Raw genomic sequence first — 23,109 nt, forward strand, 5'->3', positions numbered from 1 at the left:
ACCAAAATGGCGGAAGCTCTCACCTTAAATATCATCTTCAGCTAAAGACAAAGGAGGATGTTGTGGGTAGGGGGAGTCAGTATGGGAGGTTACCAGACAAGTACAGTAAACAAGAGTAAGGTTATTATGCAGATTTAAGTCCTTGCCTTCCGCATTGATAAGAGTTTCTAGAGGTAAGGTCATCCCCCTTCTTCCTGGTACAGAGAGGGAGACATCTTTACAGATGGAGATTTCCCTTACAAATGGAAATGTCTCTTACAAAGGGTAACTTCTACTTTTCAGAGTTTCTCTCATGTCTGCAGTTTTTGAAAGTAACCAGCCCAAAATAATCTTCATGCCAAAGAGATATATCTTGGGGTGGCCAATTCTAATCCTCTATAAAACAGCTATAACAAAGAAAACCAGAAACAACCATTGTTATCATTTTGATACATTTTCTTTTAGTCTTCCAAACATCCATGATTTGAATGAACATTTACAAAGTTGGAAGAGAAATTTGCATGAATTCAATCTAGTATGTATTGTAGCTCAAGGCTGAATGCTAGCTTCTGTTGACAATAGGTGGTGTGAGTGAGCAGATAAAACTGATGAGGATCAAGGATGCCTCAGGGAGAAAAGCCCAAGGCTTCCTGGCCTACATACCAATCTATATCATCCTCACAGAAGCATGGGACATCCTGACCTCATTCAATCTGATTCTTACCCAAAGTTATAAGACCACCTGATAACCAGACTCCACCTGCACTGATACTTTTTTTACCTAATTTTTCCTTTGTCTTGTAAAGAAGCAACTCACATACTTATGCCTTATAAATTTAGCCCTACCCTCAACCCATGTTTGCAGCTCTTCACTGCCCATAGGTCCTGTCCCCATGCTACTCCATGCTACTTCCTGAATAAAAGAGCACTACTGCCAGACCTTGAGAGTCCAAGAAATGTTTCTTTCGACTCCTCAGCTCACTGAGCCAGCATCAAAACGAGTGACAACAAATCACATGACCTACGTTCTATTATCTGCCTAGAATCTGAGATTTCTCACCTTTTATCAGAGTTAGAGTTCAGGTTCTAGCCCTGTCACTTCCTGACTGGGGAAATCCTTGAGCCATTCTCCCAACTACAAAATGAAGACTACAATAATTTCCACAAAGTTTTCTAGGGAATTAAGTAAAATGTTAGATTATATATAACCTATAAAATACATATAGACACTATAAATTAAAGGAAATAAAATTATATTTGTAGAAATGCTTCTATACCCAAGTTTTAAACTTAGACTTGGTTTCAAATCCTAATTTTACCAATTTACCAGCTGTGTGACCTTGGGCAATGACTGAACTTCCTCCTGGGCCTCAATTTCTTTGTTTATAAATGGAACAATAAACTCTGTCTCATGAGGTAAAGCACCCAGTCTAGTGCCTTATGTATGGCAGACACCCATTAGGCCTAGGCCCAGCAGCTCAACTTTCTAGAGACCAGACAGGTGACAAGCTGGTCAGGGCACAGGTGGAAGAACACTTTACATTCAATCGGGTATTAACATATTTAGTTCAGGGTGCTAAACAATAGAGTAAGGGGCTTCTGACAATAATGAGCTCTCCTTTTAATAATTTAAGGAAAACCTAGATAGATGTTCATTAATCTGGGATGTTGGAGAGGGGATTCTTGCCTTTGGTCTTAGGAGGAATCACCTTATGGTTGGAGCAGCACTGTCTAGTCATTCATTTGTACTTTTAATAAATACATATTGAAGGCTGACTTCTGTCAGGACTGTGCTAAGTGATGCAGCCATAAACACACAGAAGTCTTTAGGGATCTTGTGTTCTAATAGGGGTGACAGTAAATCCTGTTGGCTTTACCCTCACTACATGTTCAGAATCCACACACTTCTCACTGCTTCCACTACTACCTCTCTGGGCCAAGCCATCACCATCTTCGCATGATTACTGAAATTAGTCTTTCAAATAGTCTTCCTGCTATCACTTAATTTTCAACACAACAATCAGAGCTATCCCTTTAAAATGTAAGTCAGACCATGTCTCTCTTGTGGTCAAAACTCTCCAGTGGATCCACATCTCGTTCAGAGTAAAACCCAAAGTCTTTTAAAAGCCCCACAGCCTGCTTCCTCCTGTTAACTCTGACCTCGTTTCTCATTAGCTTTCCCCCTTGTTGATGTTGCTGGAGCCCACTAGGCAGCTTCTGCTTCAGGAGCTCTGTCCTTGCTGTTCTCCCTGCCTGTTCTGCTCTCCACCAGATACCTGTATGTCTCAACCATTGACTCCTTTCAGGTATCTGCTGAAATACCACCTTTCCAGTGAAGCCTCAAAGTCATAAACCCTACTGTTTTTTTTCAAAGATTGGCACCTGAGCTAACATCTGTTGCCAATCTTTTTTCTTCTTCTCCCCAAAGCCTCCCCAGTACATAATTGTATATTCTAGTTGTGAGTGCCTCTGGTTTTGCTATGTGGGATGCTGCCTCAGCGTGGCCTGACAAGCGGTGCCATGTCTGTGCCCAGGATCTGAACTGGGGAAACCCTGGGCTGCCGAAGCGGGAGCACAAACTTAACCACTTGGCCCCAGGGCCGGCCCCAAACCCCACTGTTTTGTTTGTGTATGTATGCATGTATGCACACACATATCTGTACTAGATTATGAAGTTTAGAAGAATACTGAGCATTATCTATTCATTCCATAGAGGTGCCTGTGACTCCACAGGCCTTTGGAAGGGCCCCAATATTTATTTGTAATTTGAACAGGGGCACTTACTTTTATCCTAAAGCACTTTTCTCTCAGGCTTTCTGTAAGGTGCTGTTTTCCATCACATAGCAACATTTTTTCATATTTTAATACCTCTTTGATGTTCTGTTGGTCCTGCTTGGATGGAAAGAAATAAGGCTTCAGCTATAACTCCATTCATATATAATGTCTAATCATTTACTTTTTCAATTACACATTGTACATTATTTCAATAATGGAATCAAATATTATACTTGTAACACAAAAAAATGTAAAAAATGGTCAGAAAATGAATAATAGTATCATGAAGTCTTTTAGTGAGTAACCTCAACTCATTGGGGAAAAAAGTGGGAGAACCACATATTTTTTGGAGACAGAATCTGTTCCTGTAACCTTCATAGCTGCAAATTAGGTTTTAGATTTATCTCTGGTTCCTACTCTTCCAGATCTCTGCATGAGAATAATTATTGTCAACTAAACATGCTAGCACCACTGTCTGTACTGTCCATGGTGCTCCAAGCTCCATTCATATATTCTTCCCAGCACCTTGGACCAGAAAATTCATACCCTGCCTACATTTTGTATTTCTGACTACAAGTACAAAACAAAACATTTTCTCCCATTTGTTTATCTTATTTACTGCAGTACCCAGAAGACTAATTGTTCAATGATTATTGGTTGAATGAATTAAATCTCTTTATAAATTTAGTTAGGGTCCACATAAATATGATTCCCAAGTGTCTGATGTTTCTATTGAGATTGCAAATGATACTGTTTTCCACTTTATTCTTTCTTCACTATTGAAATATGAGAATGAAAAAGATTTTTATAGATTTCATAAACTTTCTTATTGATCTGAAGTTTACATTACTTTTTAGAGGATTCAGTTCAATTTCTTTTTTTGTATTCATCTTGCCTTCTTCCCTTCTAATGTCACTAACAAGAGCCCACGTCTAACCCTATCAGGTAGAGATAGAGAGATGGGCTATTTAATCTTTTGTAAATCGAATCCTTCAACTATTTCTCCATTGAGAATAATGCTATTTCTTGGTTTAAAAACTCTTTTAAAATTTCATTAAAGAAAATAGTCTGCTTATTTAACAAATTTTTTCTTAAAAATAAAGAATTAAAATGGTATTTTCTGAAATAGATTTTAGCTTCTTTTAAAACTGTACTTGCCTGTTTGTGTGAAAAGTTATAGTAATAGTTTTCCCATTATCCTCCGTTTGTAGAAATTTCCCGGAAAAAAAAAGTAAAAACATTGCTACCCTTTTCAAAAAAGCTTGTTTCTTATAAATAGTTACTAGATAGGGGTAGATTCTGAACTCGCTCTAGCTATCATTTCTCTTAAGGTTTCTCTGAATTGGTCTCTTTCCATTTTTGAGAGACTTTTATGCTCCTTAGCTCATCTCTCTCCTCAGCTACAATTCTTATTTCTTCAAGGCTTTCATAAAGTTTCTTAGTCAAGTGTAAGTTATCCATTTCCACATTTTGCATAGATAAATTTTGGGCCTCAAACTGCTTCTTCAATCCTTCCGTTTCATTCATTTTTTAATGAGTTTTACTGACATCTTCTTTCACTTTAAGAAGTTGAAGCTCTTTTTTCTGAAGTTCTCGGATCTTGAGATAATTATAAAACAAGTTAGAATGCAAACAGAACTCCTTCAAGGACGGAAAATAGTCTATTTGTTACATACAAGCACATATCTATGTCTATATATCTATTTCTATCTCCTTGCTGAGTCTACAAATAATTTTGGACACAACTACTCCCAAAAGAATAAAACAACAATACCTTTTCCTGTAATTCATCTTTTGCCTTATTTAAATCCTTTTGAATATTTGAAATCTGGGTTGTCTTTTCTGAAACTCTCTCTCTGAATTTATCAATAGTTTCCTGGTGTTCTTTCAAATGCATACGAGCAATTTTCAGTTCTTGTTGTGTTTCCAGATCCTTTATTATTAGAAGAAATTGAGAAATATGATAATATAAAGGCACATTATCTTTTCTTAATGATGAACTAGTTAAAGTAAAAAAATGCATTCTCACAGTTAAAAACCACCAACACACCACCCCCAAATCAGAACAGTATGGAAGGATAGAGAGTACAGACCCTGTCCCTCACCTCGCCCATCCTAGTCCTGCTCCTTGTTGAACTGGCTGCTTGCTCTTCTCCTTTCAGACCCCTTGGACACCCTTCTAGATCAACGTCACAGAAAAAGTGTCCCATTCTTATGCTTAGTGTTCCCTTATACAGACAAACCCCACTTAGCCAGTGCCTTATGGCGGACACTTGGATTGCTTTTAGCTTTTGTTTACCACAAACAATGCTGCAGTGAATGCTGTTGTATTTCTGCCCAAATGTGTGAATGTATTGGTTGGATAAATTCCTAGGAATGGAATTGCTGTAACAAACGTATATGCTGATAAATTTTTAATAAGATATTGTCAAACTGTCTCCCTAAAAGGCTCTAACATTTACTTTTTCACCAACAGTATCATTTATTTAAAAGAGAAGGAAGCTTCTTGTATTAAAAATATGTGTGCTGGACAGGAAGAAAGAGTATAACTCACTCTAGCTATGGTTTCTTGTAGGTTTGCCTTCAGTTGGTCTCTCTCCAGTTTGAGTGCCTCTTCCACTTTTCTTAGATTATCTCTTTCTTTCATTACAGATTTCATTTCTTCAAGATTTTCATGAAGTTTCTGAGCCAAGTTTAAGTTTTCCGTTTCTATTTTATCCAGAGTTAAACTTTGGGCCTTGAATTGTTTCTTCAATCGCTCTATCTCGGACATTTTTTTCTGTGTCTCACTGACATCTTCTTTTAACTTAAAAAGCTGATGTTCATTTGCCTTAAGTTCTTGGATCTTATCAAGATAATCATAAAATAACATGTCAGGATACAGATGGTTTTTAAGACAAGTATAAAGAATAGTTTCTAAATTGATTAAGACAATAGGCTTCTAATGTCACTCATTAATATTCTGCATAATTCCACACAGAAGTTATTTTCTTTTGAGATTATATACGTAAGTGTATATATATATACACACAAGTGTGTACATATGTACATATACACACAAGTGTACATATATATACATATATATACTTGTGCATATATACACATGTATATAGATGCACTCATGTACATATACACATAAGTGCACTAATCTTAAGTGTATAGCTCAATTATTCTTGACATATGTTTACATCTATGTAATAACAACCCAGATTAAAATATAGAACATTTCTAGCACCCCAAAAAGTTCCTGTGTGCCCCCTTACTACAGCCAACCACTATCATGACCTTGGTCATCTTAGGTGACTTTGCCTATTTTTGAACTTATAAACCACAAGGTGTAAATCCATTCTCCCAGTGAAAGGCATCTGAGTTGTTTTCAGTTTTTCACTATTATGATTAGAGCTGCTATGAACATTCTTGTACATATCTTTATGTGGAAGTATGCGTTCTTTTCTCTCAGGTACATACCTATAATCGCTGGGCCACAGGCATGTACATGTTCAGTGTCAGTAAACACTGCCAACGTGTCTTCCAATGTGGCTAAACTATTTCATATCCCCAGAGGATTATAGGCACAAATAAGTCAGACAGCCAATCAAATAACCCTCCCCTCCCCCCATACCTTTTCTTGTAATTTAGTGTTTGAATTTTCTAAATCCATCTGCATATTTGATATTTCATCTGTCTTCTCAGAAACAATCCCTCTGAGTTTATCAATAATTTCCTGGTGCTCCTTCAGATGCATGTGAGCAATTCTTAGTTCCTCTTGTTTTTCCAGATTCTTCATCATTAGAGAAATTTTGAGAACAGTGACATATCTTAATGTTAAAATGTTAGTATTTTTTTAATGAAAATAACATATTTTCTTAGTAAAAATAATAAAACTATTACTTCTTACTCTGTATTTTTGTTGTTAGAAAGTGATAAGCTTTTCCTCCCTGTCCCCACCTCCCACAGCCTGCTTCCACTTTCCAGAGGCAAACATGTTATATGTGCACTATTCTACAGCTTGCTTTTCCTCCTAAGAGTCATTCTGGGCTTTCCATATTAGGACGGTCAAATCTATTCCATTTTTTTATTAGGTGTTGCATAGTATTCTGACATATTGCTCTTGTTTACCCAGTTTCCTTCTGATGGACATTCAGATTGTATCCCATTTTTTATTACAAATTGCTACAATGAACAACACTGTGGTGTATATATGTGTATGTATATATATATATATTTCTTTATCTTAACAATTGATTAAGTATACATGTAGGATAAAGTCTATGAAGAAAATATTGCTTACAGAATTTACAATTTTCAAGAACAATACCAAGTTACGTGCCTAAAAGTTTCTATCAGTTCACTCACACCAGCAGCACCATCATGTGAAAGCAGGGCTCACTGCTGTCAGCAAAGCCCACGCTTCCTCACGAGGGAGGGAAGGAGTATCGCTTACTGTAGCTTCCGTCTCTCGCAGGCTTTCCCTGAGCTGCTCTCGCTCCGTTCTGAGGGTTTCCTCCACTCTTCTGAGGCCATCTCTTTCCTTAGCAACAAGTTTTATTTCTTCAAGGTTCTCAAGATGTTTCTGAGTCAATTTGAACTTCTCTGTTTCTATAGTTTCCAGAGTTGAATTCTGGGCCTCTAATTGCTTCTTCAATTGCTCTGTTTGATGCATATTTTCCTTGAGATCATTTTTTGCCTTAAGAAGTTGATGTTCTTTCTCCTGAAGTTCTTGGATCTTGAGATAAGCATACAATAAATTATGATATAGATAGATTTGATAAAAAGCTAAATAATAGTTTCTAAATTAATAGGCAAATCTTTACTTGTCTCCAATTTTAGGCTAACTCATATCTTGTTTCTTTACACAAAAGACCTGATTCAAACTCTCAGCTACTCAGATAACAACTTTAAAAAAATACCTGTGCTTTTAAGGCAGTATTTGTGTTTTCTAAATGTATTTGCATATTTAATATTTCATCTGTCTTCTCTGAAACAACTTCTCTGAGTTTATCAATAGTTTCTTGGTGTTCTTTCAGATGCATGTGAGCAATTTTGAGTTCTTCTTTTGTTTCCAGACCCTTTATTAGCATGTGAAGTTTAAAGAATATTTTAACAACATCATCTCAACACTGCCCCCCTTCCCAATTGGCTCAGTTTTAAGGAAACACAACAGATGAAGAAAAGGGTCTAACTGACCTTAACTTCAATTCTTCTTATGTATTCTTTAAGTTTCTCTCTCTCTACTTCAAAGGACTCTTGTAATTTCTGTAGATCATTTCTTTCTTTGGTTATGGATTTTATGTCCTCATAATTTTCACGGAGTTTCTGAGCCAACTCTAGCCTCTCCATTTTCATACGTTCCAACGTTAATTCTCGGTTCCTTAATTCATTCTTTATATTCTCCACGTCATTCATCTTTTCCTGCATCTTACTCATCTCTTCTTGTACACTAAGAAGTTGTTGCTGTTTTTCTTGGAGTTGTTGGCTCTTAAGAAATAAAGTTTTTATTATTACCATTTTGCCATATTATCTTAAAATTCTTATGTAAAATGTACTTTGCCAAACTGAGAGAATCATTATCACAGCCCTGCACACTACCCTAGTGGAAACAGACAAGCAGCACTGAAAGTAAAGCAGCTTCTAGGCATAGTGTCTGTACTGGGCTGAAGAGGGTCCCACCCAAAATTCAAGTCTACCCAGAACCTCAATGTGATCCGATTTGGAAAGAGGGTTTTTGCAGATGTAATTAGTTAAGGATTGAGAAGATACCCTACTGGACTAGGGTTGGGCCCTAAATCCAATGAGAATGTCCTCATAAGAGACGGGAAAGGACGCACAGAGACACAGAGAAGATCCTGTGAAGATGGAGACAGAGATTGAAGTGATGCAGCTACAGAACAAGGACTATCGAGGACAGCGGGAGCCACGGATAGCACAAGGCAAGGAAGGACTCTTCTCTAGAGCCTTCAGAAGAAGCATGGTCCTCCGACACCATGATTTTGGAATTCGAGAATCTAGAAATGTGACAGAATAAATTTCCATTGTTTTTATGCCAGCAAGTTTATGATAATTTGACACAGAAGTCCTAAGAAACTAACATAGTGTCACTTGGTTAATCAAGGAGGCAAAGTAAAAATGCGAAAAATTTAAAAAGAAAAGAGACTGACTAAATATATAGATGTACCTGGCAAATAAACTGTAATTCCTCATCTCTTAAAACCTTTTTGGATAATTTATTTTTAGTTCCAATAAGGTCTTTAGGGGATGGCCCACACAAACACTGAGGCATTAACTTTTACATAAGCCTATTGATATCACCTCTTTGGGAGGAGTATGAAATAGGAGGTTTTAGTAAATTCAATTAGGTTATAGTGAAAGGGATGAGAATTAAGAGAACATATATTAGGAAAAAAACATTCCACAGAAGCACAATGGAAACACTACGCTATTTATAATGCATGTAGCACTGTTCTTAGGATAAACAGAAAGATATCAGTGGGTCCATTTTAGAATTACTAGAGCAGTACAATTGTTCTAACAGTCTTAGCTCTTACACAATTATATTACAACAGCACCTTACTTCTAAAAAAGAAATAATTCAGGAACTTGCAAACATCTAAGAGATGGTAATAGTGACAAATCTTAGAGTTTAGAGAATGACTAATATAGCTCTATATAAGGGCAGGAGCTTTGTTTTACTGACTAATGTATATCAAGTGCCCAGAACAGTGCCTGGCCCACGGTAATGCTCAATAAATATTTGATGAATGAATGAATACATCATGAGTAGTTTAGATGAACCAAGGCCCCCTCTCATTGAAAGACTCTAGGATAATATAATACACACAAAAGAGGTTAGCTAAGATCCTAGTGTGAGTTCAAACTGTCCAAAATATTAGCATTGAGAGCTGTTCATTTGGGAGGTACATTCTATTTCTGGAATTTAGGTCTATTAGAACCAAAATTTATCACCAAAAAAAAAAAAGTTTAGTCAGGAAATATGGCCAGGAAGATAACTTTAAAAATTCACCTTTTCCTTTAGCTTTTCTTCAACTTCTGCCAGTTTCTCACAGGTCCTAGAAAGCTCTTTCTCTTTCTTTATGGTACAGTTCTTTTCTTGTGCAACTATCTCTTGTTGCTTTTTAAGTTCACCTCTAAGAATTCTTAATTCTTCCTGGTTTTCAATGGTCTAGAATTTTTAAAAAGTTGAGATTAAATGACACTAGCTTACATTTAGGAAATCAGGTAAAAATCAGCATTTACCTCAGCCTGAAAATGGAGAAATCATGGCAAACTATATTGGAAAAGACTAACTTAAAAAGAAAGTGAGTCTATTTTGATCATGTAAATGCCAAGAATCTGCTTTCTTATGCTGTTTCTTTATTGCTCAACTTACATTCCTACCACGAGAATTAGAACTGGATTTAGTATTCCATCATAAGAGGTTTGCTTGTTTTCTACCCTGAAGCCAAAAGAGACTGTTTCTAAGCTTTCATCGATAGACGATGAGACTGCAGGTTATAGGCTTTTCATATGCTGGGATGGCTTTGATTTTGAGCAAGCTCAAAACAGCAGCCGTCCTTTGCTAGCATGAATTGGACTAATCTTAGTTATTATGCTTAAAGAGTGACATTCTCAAGTATCAAGACCAAAAAACATTACAAGACAGATACCGAGAAGAAAATACAACTTTTGTCTGTACTCTTATTTACATTCAGCTCTTTGACCAAACAGACAATCCTAAGAAACATGGAAAATTACACAAAAGGTCAGGGTCTACTGTGATCCATAGCAAACTTCTGAAAATATTAATTTCAATCTATTACACATTAGATTGCCCCCACATATAGAAACAAAAACTAAAGTAGGTTTGAAAATATTGGCAAACATTAACAATTAAACATGAAATTTAAGAAAAATTACAACAGCATAAATAAAATAGAAACACTTAGGAACCAATTAACAAAATATGTCCAAGATCTGTACATTGAAATCTATACAACACATCACTGAGAGAACAGTTTATAGAAAGATACACAATAAGCACATAAAAAGATGCTCAACATCTTTAGTCATTAGGGAAAGGCAAATCAAAACAAGGTTACACCCAATAGAAATGGCTAAAATTAAAAACACCAATAATATGAAGTGTTGGTGGGGATGTGGAGCCATCAGAATTCTCTTAATGTGCTGATGAGAATGTAAAACGGTGCAACTATACTTTGGAAATCAGCCTAGTAAATTCTTACCAAGCTAAACATACATCTCCCTATGACCCAGCTATTTCACTTAGATCCATACTCTAGAGAAATAAAAAATATATGTTCATAAAAACATTTGTATGAGAATGTTTATAGCAGCTTTATTCAAAATACCCAAATAGTAGAGATAACTCAAATTTCCATCAATACAGGAGAAAGGCTAAACAAATTGTGGCCTATTCATACACTGGAAGACTACCAAGCAGTAAAAAGGAGTGTAGAAAGAAGTGAGACAAAAGAGCACATGCAGTGTGATTCTATTTGTGTGAAGTTCTAGAAGAGACAGTGAGCTGAGGTGGAAAACATCAGGACAGTGACTATGTGGGGCAGAGGATGAGATCAGGATTGCCTGGGTGGAGGTGGGAGGGAACTTGCTGGGGTGGAGAGAACACAAGTAGAGACATTTGTCAAAAGTCATCACACTGGACACTCACATCAGATACATTTATTGCATGTAAATTATACCTCAATAAAGTTGTAAAAATCTAAAACATACAAAGACAAAAACACATTGCTGAATCTCACCATTCCAATACTGTCCCTCAGGTCAGTCTTCAGTTGCTCCTTTTCTGCAGTAACCCTCTCTAACATTTGTCGCAGTGCTGTTTTCTCCTGTATTAAAGAAAATATCTTTCTCTGTTGTTCAGTTAGCTCATTATCAACATCTGCAATCAGCACTTGGGTTTTTTTGGCTTCCAAACTCTGCTTTTTATCTATGCCAACCATCTAAAATATTAATACATTAGAGAAGAATTTCTTAGTAACAGTTTTAATAATAAAAATAGCCAAACTTCTATTACTTATTATGTACCAGGCACTATTTTCACACAGTGACACATTTAATCTTCCCCATAACCTTACAAGGTAGGCACTATTACTATCTCCGTTTGACAGGCAAGGAAACTGAATCCCAGAGAGGGTAGGTCACTTGCCCAAGGTCACTCAGAGAAGTTATCAGACTTTGAATCCAAGTGGTCTGGTTCCAGAGCTCGTGCTCTTGTGCCTGTTCACTGGTAAGAGCTATGTGGACAGCTATAGATAATTCACAACTATCTTCATGTACGATGGGTTAACCTGGCTTTATGAAGGAGTAAGCCAGCTTAAACTCTCCCTCTTTATTTCTTTCCTTCAAAAGCTGGAAACCATAACTTATGCCCTACTACTAACAAATCTTTATTTTCAGAGTTTTATTATAGATAAGAGGGCAAAAGAGTTTTGTTAGAAACATATTTCATATTATAGTAGCATAATTCACCTTTTCATATTTTTCATATACTGCTTAAGAAAAGCATGTTATATAAATCCATTTATCCATAAATAAGTCTTAACCAAAGGTAACCTGATACATGGACTCCTTGGTAAAAGGAGACAAAGATTGATGTTACCAGTATGAAATTAGGGTATCACCATATAATCCTATACTAGCCCAGTAAAAACACTCAGCTGAATATTGGTCACAGATGTTTAAAAAGTTTTTATAATAATCTATATTTAATTAGAAAAAAAAGAAAAAGAAAAAAAATCATCCAATGACACCAACTTCACACAACCACTATTAGAATTTGGGAATATTTCCTTCCAGAGTTTCTTCTATTAAAAGAATTTTTTTAACATTGCAATTATGACTACTTTACATATAAGATCCTTTTAAGTTTTTCTTTCCCACTTAGATTAGATGATATGCATTTTCCCATGCTGTTACATAATCTCCAAATTATAATTTTTAGTAGTTTCTCAATTCTCTAGAGTGGATACAGACAAACCATATTTCATTTGGTTAGCCCCTTCTTTTTGGCAATCTGCATGAGCTTCTACAAGGATGAGCAGAGAGCTAACTACAACTACAGGAGAAATTAAGGCAGGAACACAGAGTCTTTGGGATTAGTCAGTCAGCTACTATAATTCAGAATCTTGCATCTTTACTCCTAAATATGGAAATGTACACAAAACAAAGCAGATTGAGACAAAGTGCAAAACTGAACTCAGCCTAGAAAGTATTCCAGCTACCATGGTTATGAGCAAATCTAATAGGTCTAATTATTAAATAAGGAAAAAAATTGTGTCCTTTATATGAGAATAAGCCTACTAATCACAAAGTTTAAAATTTCTGTTGAGACACACTAGAGAAACTCATTTCCAGAGAGAGACACATCAAGCAGGATTGAAAACGGGCACTCCTAGAGGCTTCATGATAGACCTACTAGGCTATCATAGGCTGCCCTCTGGTGCTCTGATAAACAGGTTTATCTGGAAATCCCTAGACCCACTGCATTATCCTCATGGGTGATTCCAGCATGAACACGATTTCACAAGACCAAGCTCACCTCAGCATTGCATCCCAGATTTCAGAAACCCTGATGAACAGAATGGCCCAGGAGAATTTCCAGTTAGACCCTTTTATCAACACAGATGATTCCAGCATGAACTTAATACCACAGACTGGCTGGTCCAGTGAGTGTAACTCTCCTTTTCCCTCACTCCGCCTCTACTGCTCCTTCTCATGGGGCCCTGTGACTGCATTTTGCATTTGTTTAAAAGCGGCTACTGACTGTGCATTTATTTTCAAAAAACTATTGAAAAACCTTTCCCCTTATAAAAGTGGAAGTTATAAATTTTAAATCAAGGTCAAGTGCCTTTGGCCCATAGTTGACCCAAAATATAGATAAACTGAGAATACAAGATATAGAGCAAGTGAAAATGCTTTCTAGGAAAGAATGACTGAAGCATAGGGAGAGAGGAAGAGAAAGCTCCTTTTCCAAGGCAGGAATATTGTACCCCAGAGTAAATGGGAAAAAAGAAGCTCATTATATAGAGTAATAGTATATAAAGGTATATAGAGGTTTCTTTACATAAGTTGGATCTTACTGAATTGTTCTTTAGTATGTATCTGTTTTTATTTAATAATGTATCCTGGAAATTTTCCAATTGTAGATAATGTCTACTTTAAAGAAATTCCATGACTATACAAAACTCTATTACATTTCTATACATTAACAATAAACAATTAAAAAAGGAAATAGAGAAAACAATCCATTTACAAAAGCATCAAAAAGAATAAAATATTAAGGAATAAACTTAACCAAGATGGCAAAGGCTTGTACAATGAAAACTACAAAATGTATCTGAAATACATTAAAGACACAAATAAATGGAAAGACGTCTCATGTTCACAGATTGGAAGACTTAATATTGTTAAGAAGTCAATGCTACCCAAAGCGATCTACAAATTTAATGCAATCCCTATAAAATCCTAATAGTGTTTTGCAGAAATAGAAAAATCCACCCTGAAATTCATATGGAATCTCAAGGGACTCCAAACAGGCAAAACAATCTTGAAAAAAGAACAGAGCTGAGGGTCTCACACACCCTGATTTCAAAACTTACTACAAAGTTATAGTAATCAAAACAGCTCAGTACTGGCATAAAGACAGATATATAGACCAATGAAATAGAAAACAGAGCCCAGAAATAAACCTTTGCATATGGTCAAATGATCTTTAACAAGGATGTCAAGACCATTCAATCATAAAGGATGGTATCTTCAACAAATGGTGTTGGGAAAACTGGATATCTCATGCAGAAGAAAGAAGTTGGGCCCTTACTTTACATCATATAAAAAAGTTAACTCAAAGTAGATCAAAGACCTAACCATAAGAACTAAAACTGTAAGATGCTTAGAAGAAAACATGGGAGAAAAACTTCATAAAGTGGATCTTGCCAATGATTTCTTGGATATGACACCAAAAGCACAGACAACAAAAGCAAAAAGAGATAAACTGGACTACATAAAAACTACAAATTTCTGTGCACCAAAGGACACAATCAACAGAGTGAAAAGGCAACCTAGGAATGGGAGAAAATATATGCAAGTCACACAATTGATAAAGGGTTAATATCCAGACTATATAAAGAATGTCTAAAATTCAACAACAAAAACCAAACAATCCAATTTAAAAATGAGTAAAGACTTGAACAGACATTTCTGTAAAGATATACAAATAGCCTACAAGCACATGAAAAGATGCTCAACATTACTAGTCATTAGGGAAATGCAAATAAAAACCACAATGAGATATCATCTCACACTTATTAGGATAGCTACTGTGAAAAAAGGAGAAAATAATACGTGTTGGTGAGAACTTGGAGAAATTGGAACCCTTATGCACTGCTGGTGGGAATGTAAAATGGTACAGCCATGATGGAAAACAGTATGACAGTTCCTCAAAAGATAAAAAACATGATCCAGTAAATCTGACATCCAAAAGAATTGAAAGCAGGGTCTCAGAGAGATATTTGTACACCATGTTCATAGCAGCATTATTCCCAACAGCAAAAAGGTGAAAGCAATCTTCAGTGCCCATTAATGGGTGAATGGTTAAACAAAATGTAGTATATACATACAATGGAATATTATTCAGCCCTAAAAAGGAAGGAATTTCTGATGTATGCTGCAACATAGAGGAACCTTGAGGACACTATGCTAAATGAAATAAGCCAGTCAAAAAAAGACAACATACTGCATGATTCCGCTTATGTGAGGTACCTAGAGTAGCCAAATTAAGAGAGATAGAAAGTGGAAAAGTGGTTGCTAGGGGCTAGAGGAGGGAGGGAATGAGGAATTGTTTAGTGGGTATAGAGTTTCAGCTTCACAAGATAAAAAGAATTCTGGAGATTGGTGGCACAACAACGTGAACGTACCTAACACTACTGAACTGTTTGCTTAAAAATGATAAAGATGGTAAATTTTATGCTATGTATATTTTACCACAATTAAAGATACAAAACAAACAAAAATAAATTTATACATATATATATATATATATATGAATGACTACTACTCCAAGCTATGGATGTATGAAAGATTATTTCACCATTCTCCTATTGGTGAACGTTTTAAATTCCCAGTAGTAATTATTCTGGATTAAATAGTATTAAGTATAATAACAATGAAAAATAGTATAAAAAATTCTGACATATAAAAGGCATTTTTGAAAAGTAGAAATGCATTGTAAATAAATCAGTTATATAAAATTACAGGCAATCCCGTTATGGACTGAATTATGTCCTCCCAAAATCCACATGTTGAAGCTCTAAGCCCCAAAATGACTGTATTTGGAGAGAGGGCCTTTAAGGAGAGTAATTAGGGTTAAATGAGATCATATGGCTGGGGCCCTAACCCCATAGAACTGGTGTCCACTCCAGAAGCAGAAGAGAACCAGAGCTCTCTCGGCTCACACACAGAAGGGCCATGTGAGGAGAGGTGCCATCTGCATGATAGGAAGAGGGCTCACAAGAAACTGAATTTTCTAGCTCCTTAACCTTGGACCTCTAGCTTCTACAACTGGGAAAAAGTAAATTTCTGTTGTTTAAGCTACTTAGTCTATGATATTTTGTGATGGCAGACTAATATACCTCCCTTTTAAAAAATCATCATTAGCATCCTAGCCTTTCTTGTATATAATTAAATAACAAAGCAGCTCTTCTCCCCAGGTTTCAGGACAAAACGAACCATGCTGCCTAGAATAAGCTGAGATTTAAGCACAGCACAGCTCTAGAAACAGACATGAACACGACACACACATCGATAGTGAACTCTCAACTAGTACACAAAATCTGATATAAAACAAATATTTTACCCATAAGTAATAATAAGCACTCAATCTTTCTTACATTCTTAGAATTCAGAGGGGCTTTTAAAGATGTTTAAAATACACCAGGCCTCGGAAAATATCAGCTCAAAGTTTGAACTAACATTTTTGCCTTTTCCTTTTCCAACTGATTGTAAGCAGTTATATCTGAAGTTATTTCAAAGACACTAGGGCTAATCTTGTAAACTGTTGTTAGTTATTCACTGTGAATAATCAATAAGATTGAGGTCACCATTATGTACTTAAGTGTCTGAAGTTAAGGAGAAAGCTCACATATAGTATATGAAAACTCGAACAGAAATACCCTTTACCTTTTCCTGAAATTCATCCGAATTTTCTCCTATGTTTTCCTCTATACGCAAATTCCTGGAAGTTTCCTCAGAAATTTTCATTTTCAGTGTGTTAACTGTTTCTTGGTGTTGTTTTAAAGACTCAAGAGCATTTCGTAATTGTTCTTGGGTATCTATGTTCTTTGTCAGAGAAAGGGAACACAATTTCAATTAGAATAATGTGAAACAATGAAAATAACTTTATAGTTACTGCTTGATCATAAATAATAACTGATGGCTCCTGAATGTCTTGAAGAGGCTCTGAGTTTTCAGTTTACTCTGTCAAAGCCTCACCATGGTCACGGTGTCCTGAATGTCACTTCTGAGCTGGTCCCTCTCAATCTGCAGGCTCTCTTGGAGCTGTTTCAGGCCATCTTTTTCTTGGGTTAAGGTTCTTACTTCTGCTAAGGTTTGTTGAAGTTTCTCAGTAATCAGTGCTTTCTCCCTTTCGACAGTTTGCAGCCTAGAATCTCTACTTTCTAATTGTTGCTTCAGCTCTTTCACTTCATTTAACCTTTCTTGACTCTCAGCTGTTTTCTGCTGAAGTTCCTGGGTTTTGTAAGAAAGCTTTAAAATAAGAAAAAGTTACTGTGAGAAGCAGAGCATTCTGTGGCATCTATATAGAAGCCAAACCCCAGAAAACTAAAGACCATTTCCATAGAGGGTGTGTTGTACCAACCTCCATGTTCAAAGCATCCAAGCTTAAACCAAGTGTTTGAGCTTCTTTAGAGAGATTTCCTATGTTCTGACTCATTCTTGCATTCTCCTCAAGGACCATCTTATACTTTTGCTCAGTTTCAACATGTTGATTTTTAAAATCTTGGAATTCTTGATCAGTTCTTTTATAATTCAACTGGCTAGCTGCTAGGTCACTTTTAGTTTTCCCAACTTCTTCAAGTAAATCTTGAATTCTACTCTCTTTATGAACTACTTCAGAAAACAATTTGTCTTTTTCTGATGTTATTTTACAGAGCTCTTCAGATTTGTCATTTATCTACGGAAAAGAAATAAAATTTAGCTATGTTAGCAATATAAGATCCACTACAGCAGTTATCAGGAAAAGAAAAGCTTTATCTGCAAAAAAGAAAAAAGACATTGAAATTAAGCACAGATTTGACTGAGGAAAGGTAATATTTTTATTGTCACATCTTTATAACAATATATTATCCTGCTTAACTTTACCATCAAAGTTTTGTTTGGGTTCTAGTAAGGATTGAGTGGAGAAGAAACACTTAATTAGGATGTCTTTATTTCCTTATCTATCATTCTAAAGTGTTTTCTAACTTTATGGTGTTTCAGGCATCTTATGGTTTTTCTTAGAATTTGACTTATTATTTTCTTTCTAAAGGCTTTGAATGCAGCTCAGATTTCCAAAAACTTAATCCATGAATAATTTAAATTTTAAATAACTTAAATTTAAACTATTATTTAAGTAATTAATTTAAACCAACAATATCCAGCTTATAAATAGTTTAATCATTGTGAAAGATAAAGGAGAAGGAAGTGGGAAAAAGAGAGGAGAGCCAAAGTTGAGACAAAGGAGAGGGAGCGAGACAGTAGAGCTCTTGTAACCACAGGCTCAGGGTAGGAGGCAGGTCTGTGTAACTCAGCTTTTAGATCCATAACTATGTGTTGGGCTAAAAAACAGCATGTACTTTAAAGAGTTTTTAGGATGACTAAATAACGTTGCTAAAGTTGTTTAGCATGATGCTCACCATGTAGTAAGTACTCAAATTCTTGTCCTTTTTATTTCTTTCAGAAAGGCAGAAAAAGGAAAGGCTGGCAGAAGGTTTCCGGAATTGCTCACTAGGCTGCAATATTTACGTCAACCTCTAAAACTTCATCAATGCCACCCTCTTTACCTCCTTACTCTCCTTTATTCAACATAGTGATATGACCACAGCAACAGCACCAAAAAAGATAAAGACTAAGGGTGGGCCATCAATCTCTGTTGAAAAGCACTACATCTGAGGACTATAGAAATGGCCCCTACATGGATCTCATTACTAAGTATACTGTTACATATTCTTTGAAAATGTTCCTAACAAGCAGGGTCAAATGTTTACAGTCTCTTCACTGTTACTTTAAAACAAACTATGGCAAAATATTTAAGGCAATATTGCAAGGGTTTTTATTTCAAAGTAAGAGTTATTTGCTTAAAAACATATTTACCTCTTTCCTTAGCATTTCTACTTCTGAGGGTAAAGATTTCAACTCTGAGAGCAAATTAACTTCTTTATGCAAAGCTTCATTTTCTTCAACTTCTTTATTCAGTTCTTTCTGGAGATCAGTAATCTTTCTTCCTGATTCCAAATTACAGAGCAAATCTAGGATATTTTTGGTAAATTAAACAGTTTGCAGTTATTGGGACAATTTAAATTACATACAAACTTAGATTACTTAATCAGATTATATAAAATTTATTAAAGAAAGAACCAGTGTTGGTCAACAGGTAATCCAATTGTTAAAAGTTCTTGAATCACCTTTTTCAAGATCGGGTCCAATTCATTTGAAAAATAATTCTTAAACCTTTATAATTTGAAGTCCATGGAAACACTTATAAATACTGACACCAAATGATATTGAAATTTAATATTAGGCTACTTACAAACATCAGAGAACAATGGACTTTTAATCATTGGAATGGAGGTGCAAAATCCTTTAGGCAGTTGGATTTGCAAAGAGGTAAGTCTGAAATTATAAAATACCTTTTGGAACTTTTCCATCTATAAGGCAGGTGAGTTTTGCTATTTCATTAAAAGAAGATTGTAATTCTTTCTCCAGATCAACTTGCATTTTCTTCTTTGCCTCCAACTGCCTTTGATATAACTGAATATCATTTTCCATTTGCTTGCATGCACTTGCAAGTTCTTTCTATGAGAGAAACAATACAAATTCACAAAAATGTAGTGATCATTACAACTGCTTTATTATAAATATAACAAAAATCACTTACCATTTTCTCTTTCAGCTCCAGATTTTCACTCCTGAGACAGGCTGCTTCTCTCTTGGCATCGAGGGCTACAGCCTCAGCATCGAACAGAGTCTGTTTCATCTGTTTGAGGTCTTGAATGTTTTCCTATACACACAACAAAAAGGATTTCCTGAAAGCTAACTTTCTTAGAGTTGGAAAAGACTTTAGAGAACACACACACAGATGTCATTCCTAACAAATCAAAAATGGTGAAAATACGTTAATCACCAAATTTTTTTTAGGATAGATGAAAAGAAATGACATTTTCGAAAATAAAAATATTTTTAAAAATTCTGGTTATCTTTTTCCAAATTATAAAAGCACTATATATATAGAAGTACTGTAATTTAAGAAATCTGTTATTGTTTAAAAAAGATTAACACAATTGTTGCTCAGCTAGCCTGTTAAAGTTTCCTACGTATTTTTAAATTATTCTCTCCAAAACATGACAGGTGAGCAATTAATAGTTAAAATTAAGAATATTAAATCACAAACTGAAAAAAAAAAGACAAACAATCCAAAAGAAAAAGAGAGAAAAGATACGAACAGGCAACTCACAGAAGAGAAAATATAACTGATAAATACATAAAAAGATCCACTGTGTCATTTTTAAAGAGAAGTAGCATTTTAACATGACTTTAGCTGACATGAATTCAACCATATGTCCTTGGGAAAACATTAATGCATGAATGAATGAATGAATGAATAAAGAGAAAGAAATAAAGAACAACTTTTAAAAAGTGGGCAATTCTGCTTGCCACTCTGTCAGTAGACACTCGAAGATTATATGAAAGTACCTTTCTTCCCAGGGCCTCCAAACAGTAACAACACTTTTAAAAAGAATCATTTGTGATTAATAGAAGGTAACAAAAAGTACTCTGACAAGTTCAAATGAAAACAAAAGAACAACAGAAACTAAGATTAAAAAAATTCTAGCTAGTGGACAGCCCCGTGGCCGAGTGGTTAAGTTCACGAGCTCCACTTCAGTGGCCCGGGGTTTTGCTGGTTCGGACCCTGGGTGCGGACATGGCATCACTCATCAGGCCATGCTGAGGCAGCATCACACATGCCACAGACAGAAGGACCCACAACTAGAACATACAACTATGTACTAGGGGGCTTTGGGGAGAAGAAGAAGAAAAAAAAATGATGACGACGAGTGGCAACAGATGTGAGCTCAAGTGCCAATCTTTAAAAAAAGAAAAAAATTCTAGCTAGAAACTGTTGCCTTTTAAAAAAGGGTGTTAAAAACTAGAATCAAACAGATACTTTCTTGAAGTAATCAGGTGGATTGAAAGCAAATAAAAAAATTTAACAATTTCACCATGAGATTCAAATGTTACTTAATGCCAAGATCTGATATCTTGGCTGAGATCAACTACATACTTCTTCATGCATTTGTATAAAACAATTGAAAAAAATTAAAATGTTTTTTGAATTACTGGTTTTTAATGGAAGCTCACTCCTAACTTACTTACATGCACTCAAAGAATGATGTCCTCAACTCTCTGAGCGATTCTTTATCTGTAGAATGGCAATGATACCAACAGTCCCTTTCCCATAGGGTTACTGATAGGATTAAATAAAATACTAAATGTAAAACAACTACAACAATGCTCGGCACACAGTAGGCTCAACGTAAGCATTTGCTATGATGATGGTGATGGTACACTATAAATGCCAACATGATTACACAACAAAATAAACCTGATTTTTACCGATGAGTATGACAAGTCCATGTTCACATTTTCTGATTTTTGAGTGTCTATGTATTTCTGTAGCTTTTTAATCTGGTCTTCCTTTTCTCTAAGCAGCTCTACTTTTGAACTTAGTTCATTCTAAAAGAATCAAAGGAGAGTGAAACACAATTTAATTGGATCTAAATTCTAAGGGATTAAAAAGAATTTACATTTAATAGTTTAGACAGTAAAATTTAAAAGTTGATACTTAAAAAATATAATTCCTTCTCTTTTCTGAAATCATGTTCAATTACATATGATGTATATTTTATAGCTCTAGTCCCTTATCAACAGAAATATCAACATAAAAGCTCACCTCAAGATCTTGATTATACACTTCTGCATGCTTAACTAAATTCTTTAAGTTGGAAATTTCATGAATTAGTTGCATCTGTAAGAGCATCTGAACAGGCAACAGAGCAAACCAATAGTTAAACAGAGCAAAAAAAAAAAAAAGACAGCATTCATTCACTGCTTCAGAATCACCTAACACAGTAAGAAGGGCTGAGAGATAACTGTTCAAGCTACTGCAGCAGAGCACCTCATTATTTAAAAATACAAAAACTCTCCCAAAAGACCAAACCCAACTAACCAAACGAAAAATCCCAAAACCCCACAAAACAAAGAAGAAAACCTCGGCATAACCCAAATAACAGTTACATCATCTGTTAATAAAGTTACAATAACATCAAAAGTACATTAGTAGGCATCACTTGGAGGAGATGAACTGTAATCAAACTTTTAAAAAACATTCTCTGAATAGATTTTTGTTTTGGGTAAGTTAAATGCATAAATGTATTTACCCCGTAAGATTTTTTCTTCCCATGAATTAGCCATTTAGCTTTACACTGGCGTGCTTGTTAATGCGTTGTGATCTGGAATGCAGGTTTGGATTAGGCTGGTTCCATGTGGTGCTCACCAAAGCTACAGAGGTATGCACAGCATTACCAACTATCTACCCTGTTGGTTTATTCCACAGGGAATATTGGAAAGATGATGTTATCGCTTTACATTGTCCAACTGTCTAAAAGTATAAAGAATACTTAAAGATATAAGTATTTCTATTAAAGTTTCCTTTCTATCAAAATAGCTATAGCATTAACTATCTCAGTACCATAAACTTTTGTGTTCAAAACAAGTAAACTACAATTTCCTAAGATAAACATATTTTTCTTTAGAATTATTTAATCTTAATAATCAGATGAGTCCTTAAAGAGTAAAAGCAAATTCTAGTAGAATGCAAGTGACTGGCTGTTTCCATCCTAAACTAGTTTCAGATTTCAGACTAGTGTTGACGTTCTTATTTTAGGGCAGTATCATCCAACAGAAATATAATGTGAGCCAAATTTGTAATTTAAAATTTACTAGTAGCCACATTAAAAAATAAAACAGGTAGAATTAATTTTAATAATA

At 35.3% G+C, this 23,109-nt stretch overlaps 1 protein-coding gene across 1 annotated transcript in view; it reads right to left on the reverse strand.

Annotated features, from left to right (window-relative positions):
* Positions 1-23,109, reverse strand: part of LOC139044104 (centromere-associated protein E-like) — a 79,514-nt gene that overhangs the window by 22,445 nt on the left and 33,960 nt on the right. Inside the window, exons 17-33 of the mRNA XM_070503667.1 lie at positions 22,013-22,087; positions 21,676-21,795; positions 19,940-20,062; positions 19,692-19,857; positions 19,156-19,310; positions 17,663-17,977; positions 17,278-17,550; positions 16,966-17,124; positions 11,532-11,732; positions 9,776-9,934; positions 7,942-8,232; positions 7,665-7,823; positions 7,199-7,480; positions 6,377-6,535; positions 5,309-5,599; positions 4,529-4,687; positions 2,764-2,871 (exon numbers count right to left, since the gene is read on the reverse strand). Of these exons, the coding sequence (XP_070359768.1) occupies positions 2,764-2,871; positions 4,529-4,687; positions 5,309-5,599; positions 6,377-6,535; positions 7,199-7,480; positions 7,665-7,823; positions 7,942-8,232; positions 9,776-9,934; positions 11,532-11,732; positions 16,966-17,124; positions 17,278-17,550; positions 17,663-17,977; positions 19,156-19,310; positions 19,692-19,857; positions 19,940-20,062; positions 21,676-21,795; positions 22,013-22,087 (3,195 nt within the window). The remainder of the gene's footprint in view (positions 1-2,763; positions 2,872-4,528; positions 4,688-5,308; positions 5,600-6,376; positions 6,536-7,198; positions 7,481-7,664; positions 7,824-7,941; positions 8,233-9,775; positions 9,935-11,531; positions 11,733-16,965; positions 17,125-17,277; positions 17,551-17,662; positions 17,978-19,155; positions 19,311-19,691; positions 19,858-19,939; positions 20,063-21,675; positions 21,796-22,012; positions 22,088-23,109) is intronic.

This window comes from Equus asinus, unplaced genomic scaffold, assembly GCF_041296235.1.
Source record: "Equus asinus isolate D_3611 breed Donkey unplaced genomic scaffold, EquAss-T2T_v2 contig_590, whole genome shotgun sequence".
Classification (NCBI taxonomy): domain Eukaryota; kingdom Metazoa; phylum Chordata; class Mammalia; order Perissodactyla; family Equidae; genus Equus; species Equus asinus.